The following is a 16,512-nucleotide window of genomic DNA, read 5'->3' on the forward strand; positions in this document are numbered from 1 at the left end:
GGCTAATGTAATAGCAACTGGTGTTTTTGTTTTCGGAAAAATAGAAATACGAATAGCCTAAATATTAGGACTACGATGTAATTCATTGATTTAATTCACACAGTTCGTTTGTATGGAATATTACAGTAGGCATTTTGAATAGTTTCCACGTTAATGCATGAAATAAAATAAATTTTCAGTGAAATACGATAAGGGAGATCAGTAAGAAATAGTACGAATCCGTGAGAAGAATTAGGTTGTCCGAAAGGCGTCTGTCTTTTACAGACACGTACTTTATAACGACGCATATTTATACAAACGTGAAACCTAATCCGTCGAACGTTGTGATCTTTATTTTAACACTAGAAATACCACACCAGTGAAAATGACTGGCTCTACAATTTTATAAATGTGTCGATCCTCATTTGGGCTCCCAGATGGATTAATAGTACCAAAAATCTACTACATAACATGGAATTCCTTCTGTAAGAAAGTAATAAATCAATAAATATAAAATATTCTATTATTACGTATTTTTTAAAGACCAGCCGTTGTGACTGGTTTTGGTAGAAATAACTTTGTGTTAATTATCGGTAGTTTTTCTAGTGTTAATAGAACAAAATGGATAATACGTAATTCGATACAATAATATAAAACGGAAAATGTTGCGTATTCGTTATTTCCTTTTAAAACAAAAGAAACTTTTCGGACGACCTAATATGATAGTAAATAGCAAGTTTCGTATGACATCTCGTCCTACATTATCGACTTAATTTTTCACGAAGTATCATCCCTTGTATCGTCAGTTACCAGACCACCCTGTATATCCCTTCCAGCTCCCTGGAGGGAAGGACGAAGAAGAAACGTGAAACGTAAAGCGACGAAGGGCTGCGAATTTGCAGCGGCGAGCTTCAAGTGCATTGCCACCCTACGAATAAAATGGGAAAAAGCGTCGTTGCGTGTCGCCCGTAACTTCGCTATTTTCCGTCCGTGACGAAAAGACCACGAGTATCGGAGACCTGGATGCAGCTGCTGCCAGCTCCCGCACCCGATGATACTACTTTACTACTTTCGTTTCCGTCATCTGTTCCGCTGTTAATCTCCAATTCGCTAAGCTCGTAGCGTTCCTTTCAGATATTGGAATATCTCGCTGTGTATTTATCGTTTTACAAGTTGCAAGTGTAATAAACAGCGTATTACGTACACTCGTGTCTATTCGCGTTGGAAGATTTTCTTAGATGTTTTAGAACGTGATGACTCCTGTTTCAAAAGAAGGTGAGGGAGAGAAAAGGATCGATTTAGTTCGAAAATTGACAGTGTGGCTTGACAAATTCGATTAATGGGTCGGCTAGTTTGATCAATCGAGCTGTTTAGGTCGTGAGTCCCCCTTGTCCTTGATTCTACTACCCTTAAAATTATTCCCGTCTATTCCGCAGACTTGTACGTTACTATGGTTTCCGTAGCTTCGAACAACGTACGTTGTAAAACATGGAAAATTTTTATTTCCAAGACGACGAATATCTCGTTGAACGAATAGAGTCGACGAGAACGCGGAATTCTTCATTTGGTAGGTACTGTGCGTTGCTGAAAAGAAGACTAGGCCACAGGGGTAAGAGAGGTACTGCTCCGTATTGTTCACTGTCGCGCGTTGCTGTATTGTTTTATTTGTATATATACTTATCTTTATGATTGCGTTGAAACAATGCTTCGTACAACAAAAAATACAACAATGCTCCATACTACAATTTCCTTATAACACCTCTTTTCCTTACAGTACCGATTTCGAAGATCCCAATACCAGACTATTTTCTGCTACAGATTTTATTCATACAAATTCCAATATTGGACCATCTTCGTCTGAGATAATTAAAAGATTTACTTTTTTTTTAGCGAATCGATCTCTCTGTCTCCATCTTACTACCTGAGAACCTAGCCCTGTCTATCACGAAGATCTCTACGTTACGCAATTTCCTACGGCTTCGAGCAGTATAAATCTCAATCCTTGGAACGTTCCGTCTGAAAGAAACGATAAAATCTTTTCTTTTAACGATTCAGCAAAGATTTAATCGGGAAAAGTTTGCAAGCGCTAGAAGAGAAGCCAGCGTTCCTTCGACCGCGGCAGGGTAAATCGAGGAGAGGCGAGTATCTAGGTCTGTGTAACGATTTTTAGAGTCTCGACCCCTCCGACAATCGTCCAGCCCATAAAAAACTTGAGGCACCCCACAGTCAACGCGCTGCGCCAGGGTTTCCATAGCGACCAAAGCCCTTTCGCGCCCCTCTGTCGTTGACCTATACCTACACCGAGCTACCCTTAGAATCATGCTTGCCCTAAATCTATTAGACGAATTCAAAGATACTTTCACCGGTTGGAAATATCACGCCCTAATGAAATAAATCACGGGTGGAGCCCCGGGTGAGCAAAATGAGAAGAAGCGTGTCATTGCATACACGGAGGGAGGGTAAATTTTATATTAGGCGTTGCAACTAGACAGCACAGAGGTCGTGTAACCGGCGGTCTCTGTCTTCCAGATTGATTGATATAACTGGATGTAACTGGTGCTCGTCGTTTTCACGCTCGATCCGGTTTATCGACGCGGACAAATTAGAGACACGATGTACCTGTACGTACACACGCACACCTCTTTCGTTCGCTGCAATTTCCAAGTATGAATTAAATATCAGCGGGGAAGAGTATGATGTATCACAGCCAGCACGTCATTTGCACTGAATAATTTAGATCGCGAGTTTATGGAGTTATGTGTTGTAAATAAATGACTGTTGCAACTGGTTTCGGTTGTCAAGTTTGGTATTCCGTGGAACGGAAGAATTTGTCCCGACGATGGCTTAAGATAATTTAAATTAACATTTTTTTATTTTTATTTTTTTTTTATTAGCTACACGCGTTTACATCCTCGCGGGTATTAGAATTGGAATTAAAGCGCATTGTGATTTTGTGGAGGGCGCGATAATTAGATCAAACTATTGGGGAAATGATTGGTGGGTCAAAATTTTTTATTCGTGGAATATAACGTCTAATTGTGAGGTGTAAGAATTTGTGAAGGCTATTCGAAAGGGTTACGAGAGAAACCCGACAAGTTGAGCATTACATTGTCCTGTGTTAAATTTCATTGGAAAAGTTTTGAACGAATTGGGTAAAAGAGAACACCTTTATACACCAGATTTATAGAATCTTTATAGAGCCAAAGTCAGAATGAATTTCTCAGAATCAACGTTTCACGCGTATGAAGAATTCTTATTCTACGTTTCCACTTTATTATTTTACGTAGAATCATCTGCTTCTCGATTTACCATCGTCAACAACCAGTGTATCCTTATTCGCTGAAAACATACACTCGCGTAATTGTAAAAACAACTGAACAGATTCGAGAAGAAAATTACACTGTACTCGCTTGAAAAAGCTTTAACCTCGTTCGCTCCCTTAAGAAGCCTTTAATTTCGACTTTCGCTAATAAAAGCGAAAATAGTTAACCGAGGAGAATGGTTAAAACAAGGCCAAGTATCCAGTTCATAATTCAGTTCATAATTCACTTTTAAAGATGAACGGAGCCGTGGGTCGCAACGAGGGGCCATTATCAAGCGTCGTCGGTCGTCGAGGGAAATTTAGGCGTACGATGAGAAAGAAAAGAGATCGGAAAGAACAGCCAAAGAAGAAGAAGAGGAAGAAGAAGAAGAAGCAGAAGGAACAAAAGTTGGTCTCGCACAATCCAGAAAGGAAGAGAGACAGAGAGACAGAGAGAGAGAGAGAGAGAATGTGTGTGAGAAAGGGGGAAAAGGGACAGGGAGTGAAGCCAAGCGAAGAAGTACGCCGACATCAGACATGCAGCGCCGACAAAAAGAAAAACGACCAAGACGAAGAAAAAAAAAAGGTGAGAGCCGCGGAATCGTAAATCGAGAATTAAGTATGACGGCGAGCGGTAAGACGTATATAAATTTTCCTTGCCGATGAATAATAAATGGCGGGGAACCGGGGAATACAAGAGAGGGAGAGACAGTACGAAGTAGAAACCCGCGTGAGCGAGCCGCGGAGTGTGCGTGTTCGAAGCTGAAGAAGGGCGAAGAGAAGAAACGAGATGGTGGTGAGAGGGATAGTGAAAGAGGTAAAGAGCCAAGACAGAGAGGCAGACAGGCAGAGAGCAGAGAAAGGAAAGGGTGTGCTGACGAGAGAGATTCGAAGGAGAATGGACGACAGAGAAAGGGAGAAAAAAGGAGGAAGAAACGAGGATGAGAGTAGAGAGAGGAGAGAGAAGAAGGAGCGAACGAAAGGACGTTAACCCTTTTCTTGTTTCTCTCCAGCCCATCTCTCCGTTCCTTCTCATCGCAGGAGTGCTCCTTTCCGCAGGAGAGTTACCTACTCTTTCTCTTTCTCTCTTCCACCCTTTCTCTATCTATCTCTCTCTCTAACGTTTCAGTCACTTTTTCCATCTCCCGATCTTTTCTCTCTCCAACCTTCTCTCCGCGATTCTGTTCGTTGTACCAGGTCGCCTTTGTGCCACCCGCTTCTCCCTTTCTCGCTCACTTGTTCCATCTTCTTTACACTTTTACAGGACTCCTTCCTCTCGCCAACAGCCTCTCGCCCCCGTTCGCTTTCTTATTCTCCCTTCTCGACGAGGGGAGAACAAAAATTACGAATCCGCGAGGCATTTGTCGAGAGCCACAGCTCGATCGAGGGGTTTCACCCGGCCGTGCTCTCGCGCCAGCCGTCACGTTTCAACCACAGCGAAAATGTTTAACCCTTGCGTTGTCCGTCACGAAACTACGACGTCCGGGTTTTTCAAGTATTTTGGACCGGTGGTTTCGATCTTTAATCGAATCTTAGATTTGCAGCTTTATCGACCCCCGATTCGTATCATTGGCTTACAGGTGAGTCACGAAAATTCGGTTTCAATTACTTTCGTATAATGTTATCGGGCTAAATTCATAGCATTTCTCTGACTTAATGTTTAAGGAGCAGAATTTGCTCAAACTCGATAAAGAAACAGGAGAGAGTTCGTTACGTACGACATAAAATCTATGACAAACCATACAAGCGCTAAGAGACGCTGGCAACTTCTACCTTTAAATCGGAAAACCGTCCTCGTTCTTTCGACGCTTTTACAGTTTCAAAATAGCAATTTATACTTTTCATCGAGTTAGACATTTAAATGGCGCGTGAGAAAATCTCAACAAGATACCCGTAAGGCATCCATCATTATCCAGAGTACGAGGAAGATGCAAAGTTCGATGATCATGGGTCAACGATTAAGATTCGTAGATTACGAAGTGAGAAACTTCCGTCAAAGTAACGGGGTCGAAAGATCGCGCGAATCTTAAAAATAGCATGGTCCGGGTCCGTGGCCATAAATCAAATCTACATTACTGTCTTTAACGATACAGTTTACGCGGTGTGCACTTTAGCTTTGGAAAGAGAACGACCCCGAGAAAGGACCCCCGGTGAATAATTACCGCGGAACGAAAGCGCAAATAAATCTGCATCAGTGGGCGGGAAAAAGGCGGTGCTCGCGTTTCGCAACGCGCCGCGGGATCGCACGTGAAATTCCTGGGACAGTTTGCATATTTTCGCGTGACCGTATACGGGAGACGATGGAGGCCGAGGCTTGGTTGCTTCAGCGTGGGAATGGGAACCAAACTTTCAGACGGTTGTAATTATTAGAACCAATTTGTCCGCCTAATAACACGTCATTATACTATTACAAAGTCGTAAAGATAATCATCGTGTCTACCCGGCTTTGCCAATCTATTGTTTCACGGCCTAAAGGTTCCTCTCTCTCCTTCTATTCCAGGAGATCGTCATTAAAGATCGTGCGTGCACAGTGCACGCGTAACGCAGCCTCCGTCACAGATTATGTGGCACGAATCGATCAAGATCAGTTACGTTGCAACTTTTCGTCGCTCGATTTTACGACAAGAACGAAGAATTAAACGCGAGCAAAGTGGGCGAATTCGATCTTTGAGTAGTCGATAAAATAATTTAAACACGATGCAAAGATACGTTCGTCCGTTTTAGAACTCTTTGAGAACGTTCTTTGAGAACTCTTTTTAGAACATTTGGATCTCTCGTATCGTTATTACTCCTTCGTAGATTTCCGAACGTCTTACGATATTTCGCAATCGTCTCGTATATGATACAAAGACAAAAAAAAAAAAAAACAAATATTAGGGTCGTTGAGGATGCTTATCGTGGTATACCATGGGTTAAAAAAGTAACATTATGTTATAGTCGTAGAGATATACGGTTCGGTACGTATAATTGGAGTTGAGGATCGTCGCGTGATGGCTAAACTCACAACGTGTATCTTGACGAATTCAACGGCGCGAGAATAGCGCGAAACGTTTAAAATAAAGTCGCCGCGGCGGTAAATTTATCGTTTCGAACGGGAAATCTGTATACCCGTCCCTTGGGATCCGCGCGTCGCGTCGCGCGATGAAAACCACTAAAATACCGGACTGGAATTCGTACGCGTCTCCACGCAAACTACCACGAAAACTACCTGCCCTCCTTGTCACTCACGTGTCACTTCTCTATAGCGGTGAAAATAAGGTCGGGTTTTGGAATACCTGACCGGTTAGTCAGACCATTTAGTCATTCCTCTTATACCGGGTACCCGGTATCGCCACGCTCACCAGAACTCGCCTTTGGGAACTATCCAGATCACGAATTAGCTCGTAAAAAAAACGCCTCGAGGGTTACAGAAGCTCACCGAAATAAACACGTTAAGTAACGACATCGGAATACACCCGGAGACCGTACGTTCGCGTGCAACCCGCCTTTTCACACGATGAATTTCTCATACATATTTCCGCAACAAGCAACAGCGAGTCGTCTTTGGTAGAACGATTGCGCAGCAAAATGTTCAATCTTCTCTGCTCGATGGCGACAGAGTACTGGTTGCGGATGGTTTTACGTGTTTATCGTTCAACGTGTCCTACAAAGCGATAAATTAAAATGAAGCGAAGGTACCTGTATCAATTTCATTTATCGAACGAAATTGTAATTAGCGTCCTGGCTGGCTCGATCATCGCCTCCGCGTCAATTGGTATTGCGTGAACGAAAAATTATAGATACAGAAGGAATTTAATAAATATCAGCGTAAATATCAGCAGGTGTCTTAACACCTTAAAGATGTCTCGACCGTAAGGTCGACTCTGTTGCTCTGAGAACACAGTGCCATACGTACAGTGGCCATATGAGTGCATACACACGTACATATTTAGAATTACTTTCGTCAAGCAGACAATCGTAGAATCACGTGGATTTGTAAAAGGTTCTTGTATATCTCTAGATGAGAATGGAATATTTGTGTAAATTTATCTTACAGGAAACTTACAAATAAATAATTTACCTTTAAATGAGGTCAAGAGAGAAAGATTAAATGGAAACAGAATGTAAAGGAGTATGTTTCGTCTATTACGAAAGAAAAGAATGGAGCGAGATAGAAGATATTGGGTTAATCAAATTAATCACGAAACACACTATCACAAAATGCGTATTTGCAACGGTATGTACGTAGATCGACTATAGTGTTATCTATATTCATCGGGAGATAGATAGTAGACAGAGTAAAGATTTCATTTACGACAACACGCACACGGTAAATTAGGTCTATTAGACAGACACGATGATCTCGGCTATCTTAATGTAATAAACTCGAGCAACGCGATCTTCTGACCTTGATTCAGCTAAACTACAATTGGACTAACAGACTGTTCCTGGAATGCGGAATTAGACACGGAAATCAACACGAGAACAAGAAACAAAGGCAAAATTTTACGTTCCATCCGATCAATTTCAAAACCAACCACCAGACTCCGACTTTTTATGTAAATTCATCGAGCGTAGCTTTAAATATTTCTGGATTAAAAAATACATTTCTGAATTATTCTCTGAATTCGAGTGTATCGCACGATAGATCGTACGTTATATTGCGTTCATTGTCGAAAGAAAAATTCATCTCGAGAGAAACAGAAAGACAAATGGTCGATTATTGCCGCGCCATTGCTTTTTGTTTCTAAAATCTCTAAAATCCCCTCATAAATTTAAGATTAAAAGGTATATATATATATATATATTCCAAGTCATTGAACTCTTCTATAAACTCTACGATTCTTCTTTTCCATAAATACGATAAACCAGCCGACACGAATAGTAACAGTTTCTCACATTGTTAAACTTCCCACAAATTCTTCTACGCTAACGCTTCTACGCTTTTATATAACATTTAGTATAATACTGAACGAAGCTCGGTCTAAGAAAAATATATCCTACTCTTATACGTTGAATGGATCAATCTGCGCTTTTACACCACGAATTCCACGTACGATGGCCGTATTGTTAAATTTCTTGCGAACGTATCCGCCAACATTCGTAGCCGTTGTTCGTCAGGCTGCTTATCGATATTATTGGAAAAGCGAGAAAAACGGGGAAGAAGGTAGCACGAAAGTTTCTAAAATCAGAGGGAACGTGGATTTTAACCACGGCGAATTTAAAGAAAACGATATAGCTGACTTCAAAGAAGCATGAATCTTTGGTACGAGGGTGCGTTAATTAGAAGAAGCAATGAATCGTCGGACGCGAAAAAATGGAAGAGGCACCAGAGGGAGGGTCGGAAGATAGTAAAGAGAAAGAAAAAAAAAAAAGAAAGAAAGAAAGAGCCGGAGAGACAAGGGACCGGGCAGAATCTGGGAATGTCGAAATTTTTGGCGCGTTGCCAACGCGCGGTTATCTTATTATGATCAAGCGGAATTAACGAGCTATTTATCGAGATTACACACAGCGATATGCAACATTATAATCTAAAATAAACCACCGGTCGGTTCCGCGGCTTTATCAACGCTTTTAAAGCGGCATTCGCCAAATACAGATATCCCGATGTTATTGCAAACAACGGCGACGCGACGCCTATAAAACACCGCGACGCTTCCCTAAAAAGCGGATCTTTCTTTGTACTTGGTCTGTGTGTATTCGTGAATTTCGACGTTAATGAGTGCTCGGTCTCGTTGACACGATCATTGATTAGATTTGTTTGTTCATTGACTCGAAGCGATCTCAATACGTTTGTTTTCATTGCATATCTTCGGTTGAGATTCTCAATATATTAGAACGCGTCATTCTGTCTTAGATTAAAATGATTTTCTACACAATGGAATTTAATCGCTGAGTAGGCTATGTACGTACGTATGTGTATAAATAGTTGTAACGAAGAAACGCTAGATGTTTATAACTAGAGCGGAAATATGCAAACATAGAAACGTTACTTACGAATGTACAGGAATGTTCAAGATACTTCAAGTAAAGTAATATCGTAATACTCTGGCAGTGAAGTCTCTCTATTTAGTATTAATCACAATTTCGTTTGCACCGTTCTATATACGTTTTTGCATACAATAATAGCAAGCTGGAATTTTACGCTTTACAAGAATTACATTCTATTCTCAATTGTTGCTATACCTAATTGTAGCCAATTATCTATCGAAAAGTATGCAACGAAAAAGTCGTCAAGGTTGCTCTAAGATTTGTAGTACACAGCGATGATGTGTATGATACAACGATGACATAAAAATTCTCGATAAACAATAGACGTACACGTATGCAGGTCTTCCACGATTCAACAATCTCAACACAACGGTTAGAGAAAATCTCCTAAGTTCGCGATACTCCTATTAAGAAATAATTTACAGTAGAATAATTCCCAAGATTCCTATTAAGAACTATCTGCTAAAAAACAACTGTAATTTACAAAGCCAATAATCCAAACTATATTAGGTCGTCCGAAAATTGTCCTTCTTTTACAAACACGTCTTTTACAACAACACGATTTTTATTTTGATGGAACAAAATGTATCATACGTAGTTCGATAAAATAATATAAAACGAAAAATGTTGCACATCCATTATTTCCTTATAAAACGAAGGAAACTTTTCGGACGACCTAATATGTCCAAGAAAAACCATCCAAATCCCAAGATCTGAGAGACTCGGGAAGAAATTCAAGGCTGATCCTAGAGCAAGGATCGCGCATCCATCGAGCTGAGAGCCGCTTTCCCCGATGGTAGGTTTACGCGGAACGGAGCGTATAGGAAGATTGACGAGGAAGGTACAAAGTTGGTCGTGGCGAAGGGCGACGCAGAAGGGCAAAAAGGGGAGGTGGCGAAGAAAACGACATGATACCGCCGTGGATTCGGCCGTGTTGTTCGCTCGTCCCATTCTCTCGGATAGACAAGGACGCGGTAAAAGCGGACCGATGTGTGCGACAAGGTAAGAGAGTGAGACGAGCATGCTGAGAGAAGAAACGAAGTCGGCGGTCGGTCAGTGCGCGAAAAGAATAGCTGGCTGATTCATACGCGAAGTCACGAGCCGTACGTCGTACGCAGCCGGCGTACGGTCGTGCAAGCGTAATCAAAAACACACGAGATGCGCACGTCTCTCACGGCGAGCTTCCCTTCTTCTTCCACCTCTTCTTCTTCTTCTTCTTCCACTCCTTTCTTCATCAAGGTAGGCTTCGCACGCTTTTATACTCGAATCCTTCCTTCCTTTCGCCAACGATGCTTCGAGTTAAGTTTGTGTTGTAATACAACGAACGTGAACAATTATTTACATCATATCGTTTGGAGTAACCGTTGTTATTAGCAGGTTCTAACAGTAAGTTGGAGTACCTTTTTGATTAAACAAGCAATTGGTGTTTATAGGTAACTTTAGGTAATTTATACCGAGGATGAATCGTAACTAATTTGTACGGTTGAAAAATAGTTACATTTTGTCAATTTCGGCTAACTGTTTCTTCGTTATTTCCTATTTACTGTTAATTCTACGATATATGATATAACTGTTGAATTATAAGTTGATTATGTGCAAAAATTGCGTGATTTCAATATTTGTAATAAAAAATAATGTGTATAATATGTCGGCAATAGGTATTATGGTAGTACAAGTACTATGTTTCGATATCATGAAATAAGATCAAAAGCAAAGGTACATAATATGCTGCTCCAAAATGAGAAGAGAAACATGTTTACAGGATGTGCTCTCTTTTTATCCCGCCCTGCATCCCGTACTTCCTTCAAAGGGTTGAAACGAACGAAAAGGTTAAAAAGGCAAAACTCATCAAAATGAAAGCGAAAAAGTAGTCACTATACAAACAAACAACGATCTTTTCCACGCGAATGGGTACAGTGGGTGCGTACTCGAATCAACTTGATGTTTTGACGAATGGAACGCTCGAGGACTGCAATGCACACGTTCGTTCAAAATCTATTTATTGTACTGTATTTAATTATTAGGTTGTCTCGAAAGTTTCCTTCGTTTAGGAAATAATAGATGCGTAACATTTTTTATTTTACGTCATTTTACTGTTCCATCGAGACAAAATGGATCATAGTTCAATGAAATAATATAAAAGAAAAAATGTTGCGCGTCTATTATTTTCTTACAAAACGAAAAAAGCTTTTAAACCAACTTAATACATCGTCGTATTGAGTTCATCAGGTCAGAAAGTCAATTCGTCGGAATACGCATCCATCGTAACCACGGCCTAAGACCTAAAACGAATGGACCCAGAACGAGTAGAACACGAGGTCATAGTGAGACGCGGGAACGCAAGCGGCACGAGACATCACGGAGACGAACGCGAGGTAGAAAGACTCCGAGGGCGAAGGGAGAGGGCAAGGAGAAAGTGGCCGCACGGTTAGAATAGTTAAAAATAACCTGACCAAGGGTCCTGCGTCGAGCTTCGGTTCCTGTAAACATGTCCATGGGGAGAGGCACGGCAAAAGAAGCAACGCGAGAGACACGCGGCTCGCGTGTAGCCTCCGACAGAAAGAGACGAGCCGAGCCGGCCACGGGTCGGAAACTCTCTTTGGTGGTCGGAACGAGAGAGAACGCCTGTGCGTAGAGACGCAAAGAAAAGAGGGGAAGAAGAAGAAGAAGAATAGATTTCGTGGTACTCACGTGCTTCCATAGAGGTATCTTGACTCGGTGGTGGTAACTGTGTGGTCGTCGGCGACGTGTTCGTGGTCCTTGCCGTAGTCGACGTAGACGATGAGCCTTTGGCTTCTGTTACCGTGACCTTGACCTGTTCTTCGCCACTCTCGGCCTCCTTGTCCTCGCTCGCCGCCTCTTTCGGCCTCGAGCGTGTCCTTACGTTTCCAGCTCCCGGCTCCTCATCTTCAGGATACGACCACGCTGACATCGGCCTGGCGACTGTTGTGGTCCACTCGACGACACCACCACCACCACCTTTGACCTCACCACTACTACGGTCCCCCGCGAACGCGAACCTGTCGTCTTTACGAGACGAGATATCTACCTCTACCACTTTTTCTTCGTCTTTAGCCTTCCTGTTGCGTCTACCGGCTGATTTACCCGAATGTACACTTTCGTCGTCCGATAATCTAGGCACAGTTCGATGAACCAAACGAAACGACGCGTTAGTCCAAGGGACTGGTAGTACCGTGGTTACCGTAGTCGCCGTTTTTGCTGTTCTTCTTGTTAACGTCGTCGTCTTCGTCGTCGTCGTTGTCGTCGTCGTCGTCGTCGTCGTCGTTGTCGTCGTCGTCGTCGTCGTCGTTGTCGTTGTTGTTGTTGTTCCCGTGGTCGTCGAACGATTTTCGTTCGATAAGGTATCAACGACAGCGTCCTCGAAAGCCAACGATGATAACGTTGAGTCACTGCCAGTTGTTTCGCTCGCGGTAAAGATAATACCGCCTCGACGAATTTCTGGTTCTACTCCGTCGATATGGATCGAAGATGGTTCCGTGTTACGAGGACGAAAAAATCTCGTAGCCAATTGGTATGGTTCGACGGGGCTTAAAGAGGATGATCCTCGATCATCGAGCAGGCTCACTGCGGCGACCTGTCGCCGTCTCGACTTGGTCCTCTCGTGAGCCAGACCTCCTCCTCCTCTTCCTCCTTTTCCGCCTGCTTCACTTCTTTCGCCTCCTCTTCCGCCTGCTACTACAGGGGAAGAAGGATCCTTCCTTCCGATGGTATCGATTCTCGTTCGTTCCCAGGCAGAGAGCAACCGATCCCCGTCGAGACCGTTCGGGTCTTCTCGTTCGCCCGGTAGCAACGATACCTCGTGATAATCCAGTTCTCCCTTCGAGGCGCTCTCGTAGCTTGGGTTCTCCGGATGGTGATTGGAAAATCGACCCTTGTAAATGGCTCTTCGAAAGGAAGACGGGAACGACGATGATGACAATATTGATGATGATGACGACGACGACGATGAACGGTCCGTTGATCGAGGCAGAAGACGAGGAGGCGTAGCGTCGAGGGACACGTGCGGATCGGAAACCACCGGCGCAGCCGTCGTCGTGCACGCTTGATTACCAAGAACACCGACGACCAGAAGAAGCAGGGGCAAACCCACCCCCGCCCCCGTGGTGACCCCCACAACTCCCGGCCTTACGACGAAAACTCGCGAGGCCGTCCAGTCCAGCTGGTTATAGGCCGATCTTGTCTACAGTGGATCCTTTGGATTGCAATATTTCCAATACACCTTCTTCTTCTCGTTTTTTCTTCCTTTTCCTCGAGATTTGTCGTCTCGCTATCCACTCCAAAATTCCTCGACCCCTCCTCCGCCTCTTCTTCTTCCTCCTCCTTCTGATCTACATCCAACCTCCTATTATCGTTCCTCCTTAGTAAAACACCTGCTCTCACCTTTATCCGGAACCAGCTCGGGCTCCGTTTGTATCGACCCGACTCCAGGTGTCTCTTTTTCTTCTTTTTCTTCTTCGTCGCCGCGACAACTGGTTCACCCACGAGATTTCGGTCTCGCATTTATCCCGTCGCGTGTCGAACGTTTCTACCGAGGTATCCGCGTCGCGCCAACTCCACCGACGATATCGCTGCTACGCGATCGCGCTCCGCCATCATCGCGAGTCGTGCCGATCGTTGTCGCGAACGATCGCCGGACGAGCATTCGCGAGTACACGCGCCTCCGCTGCCCGCCCTGGCATTCTCTGTATTGTTCGTTCCTTCACCGCACTCGCGAGTTCCGATCCAACGAATTTTCGCAAAATCGACCCCGGTTATCCGTCTCCAGGAGCAATTACGACGTATCTGTAACAAATAGTAATATACATTTGTTATTACAAAGTATTATTTTCGCACGATTTGTTAATTGATCTTGTTAAAAGTCAAATTAATCGACTCTACTGCTTGTTAATTTCTTCGCTTCATATGGTATATACATAAGTACGATAAGAACTGACGTTCGATCCTCGAGAAACAAATGACTCGATTCGAATAACTTAATTTATATCGCTTAACTGTCAGGTAAGTTGGAAAACCGGTATTTCTAATATCATCGGTCGTCTGTGCTTTTCAATTTATGGAGTTGATCGGTAGCTCGATTAAAGAAGAGGAATTTCTGACGAAAGTAAAAATATGCACGTCTGTAGTTAACATATTACATACATATTATAGTACGTATTAATGAATTTAAAAATATTTTTACGAAGCTATGGATTGAAAAAAAAGCGAATAATTGGCAGCAGGTTTGTTATCATTTGTTTCCGATACGTGTACCCACTCGTACATGTTGATATGAACAGCTGCAATTTGCGACAAGAAAAAACAAAGGAGATACGTACGTAACAAATTCGATCAATGGAACGCAGAGAAACGAGCTCAAAAGTCTGTCTATACAGATACGCTTTGCTTCGTCTGATATGAAAAGTACAATTGGGTGTTTCGATTATGCGTTCAGATAAAATGAAAGTAATAACTTCGAAGTGCGAAGGTAGTATAAGCGACTAGATGTTATCGATTGCGCAGAAAATGTATATTACCTTTTAAGCATCTAGAAACATTAATTTACAAATTTTCGTTAAAATTATGAGAGAGAAAAAAACTGGAATCTTGGAATACGAACTATGACATCATCCCTACTTTTGCGAATTATTCGACAACGACATAGAATAATTAAAAATTTCTCTTAAACGTTCTCAACAAAAAAAATCATCATCGCTCTTAAAACAAGTACTTTAGCTACATTCTACGTCACTCGGTATCTTTAATCGAAACATCAAAAATCAAATTCTCTGACTTGCACAAGACTCCCTATACGTATACGTGGAAAATCGGGATTCTAACGCTAAAGATCGCTGGAACAAAGACATGGAACGCACAACGGTATCAAACGTCGGTTATAAACAAGAGTAGACGGTCGCGTGATAAAAAGAAACAGTAGCGTGCAGCATGCACTGTCTCATTGCGATCTATGAAATCGTGACTTCTATAACTTCGTAAAATATAAGTAAAGAAATAGTTGACGAATGGATGTCGACTCATTCGTTTCGTACCCTCGTTTCGTTTCCCCTTTACATCCCTCTTTTGTCTCTACGGTTTTGCTCGCGCGTGCAACCGACCATACAAGATACAATATAACGAGACGATGTCCAACACACGTGAAACGCACCCCTCCCTTCCCTTGCTTTTCTGTAAGACGAGTTCTCTCGTGCAAGCACGCACATACAGCATAAAAATGAAAATGTTGCCCCGCGGAACGTGCACTCGAGATTTCGAGTGCTGCTTGTCGAGATCTACCTCGCATCGCGTGGATTTATTATTTATGTGCAGGATCGGTGAACTCTGTTCCCTGTGGCCCTTTACACGTAGAATATCGTGCCCCTTGGCGGTAAACGCGAATAAATATAATGGCCGTGCGAGAAGTAATTATTCTGGATGCATAGTCGGCAACAGTCGAGATAAACGCTAATCAGTATTCACGATGTTGTTGATAAAAAGAAAAACAATGATAACGATTGATATCACGTTCGTCGAGGAGACGTCATACAACGAGCTGGTGCGGAAAGTATACGATCCAGCTGATACACAATAACTTATAAAATAATCTACTAATAATAATGAATTAAGAGACAAGTTACCAGTTATAGGTTAGAAACGTTTATTTTGTAATTTTACAATTTTACACAAAATATGATAATTAGCTGACATGTACATAATTTGTAAAATCTACCCGAAGCCCTTCATCCGTTTCATTCGTATCAAACTTGGCGCTGTTATGCAAGAGAATCTATCAGCGTCGATAAGCTGTAATTTGTAACTTGTACAATTTCATTTATGACATTAGTCCAACCGTGCCCTGATTTCTGAAGTCGCATGGGATTTAGAACTCTACTTCTTAACTTAATTAATATTCGTCTGCATGCGTAATTTTTTATATTCAAGGCTGACAGAAAGCAAATATGTATTTAATCCCAAAATCAAGCGCGAAAATAGTTTCGACCTGACATTGGTTGACAACATATTGAATTTCAAAATTGCTCTTTCGTAAGAGGAAGTCTCTGGTCTTCGTGCATATTAAATCACATATCTGTTATATATCTATAATGACTATATATCGCGTGACTGGTCATTGTACGATGCCTTTCAAAAATCCAAAAAATCCAATTTCCATGTATTAGCGGTAAAACGCGTGAATATTACTAAATATCGATGAAACGAGAGAATCGATGGAAGAATGTCCGGAAAATGTACATATTTACCAGGCGTGC

At 42.3% G+C, this 16,512-nt stretch overlaps 1 protein-coding gene and 1 long non-coding RNA gene across 2 annotated transcripts in view; both read right to left on the reverse strand.

Annotated features, from left to right (window-relative positions):
- Positions 1-13,451, reverse strand: part of LOC132908715 (probable serine/threonine-protein kinase dyrk2) — a gene marked incomplete at its 5' end in the record, with an annotated part of 181,767 nt that extends 168,316 nt beyond the window's left edge. The window contains one exon of the mRNA XM_060962976.1: positions 11,942-13,451. Coding sequence (XP_060818959.1) covers positions 11,942-13,451 — 1,510 coding nt within the window. The remainder of the gene's footprint in view (positions 1-11,941) is intronic.
- Positions 13,452-13,704: 253 nt separating this feature from the next.
- LOC132908748 (uncharacterized) overlaps positions 13,705-16,512 on the reverse strand; it is a 29,502-nt gene continuing 26,694 nt past the window's right edge. The window contains exon 2 of the long non-coding RNA XR_009658408.1: positions 13,705-14,053. This is a non-coding gene — a long non-coding RNA (uncharacterized LOC132908748). The remainder of the gene's footprint in view (positions 14,054-16,512) is intronic.

Source organism: Bombus pascuorum, chromosome 7, assembly GCF_905332965.1.
Source record: "Bombus pascuorum chromosome 7, iyBomPasc1.1, whole genome shotgun sequence".
NCBI classification, from domain to species: Eukaryota; Metazoa; Arthropoda; class Insecta; order Hymenoptera; family Apidae; genus Bombus; species Bombus pascuorum.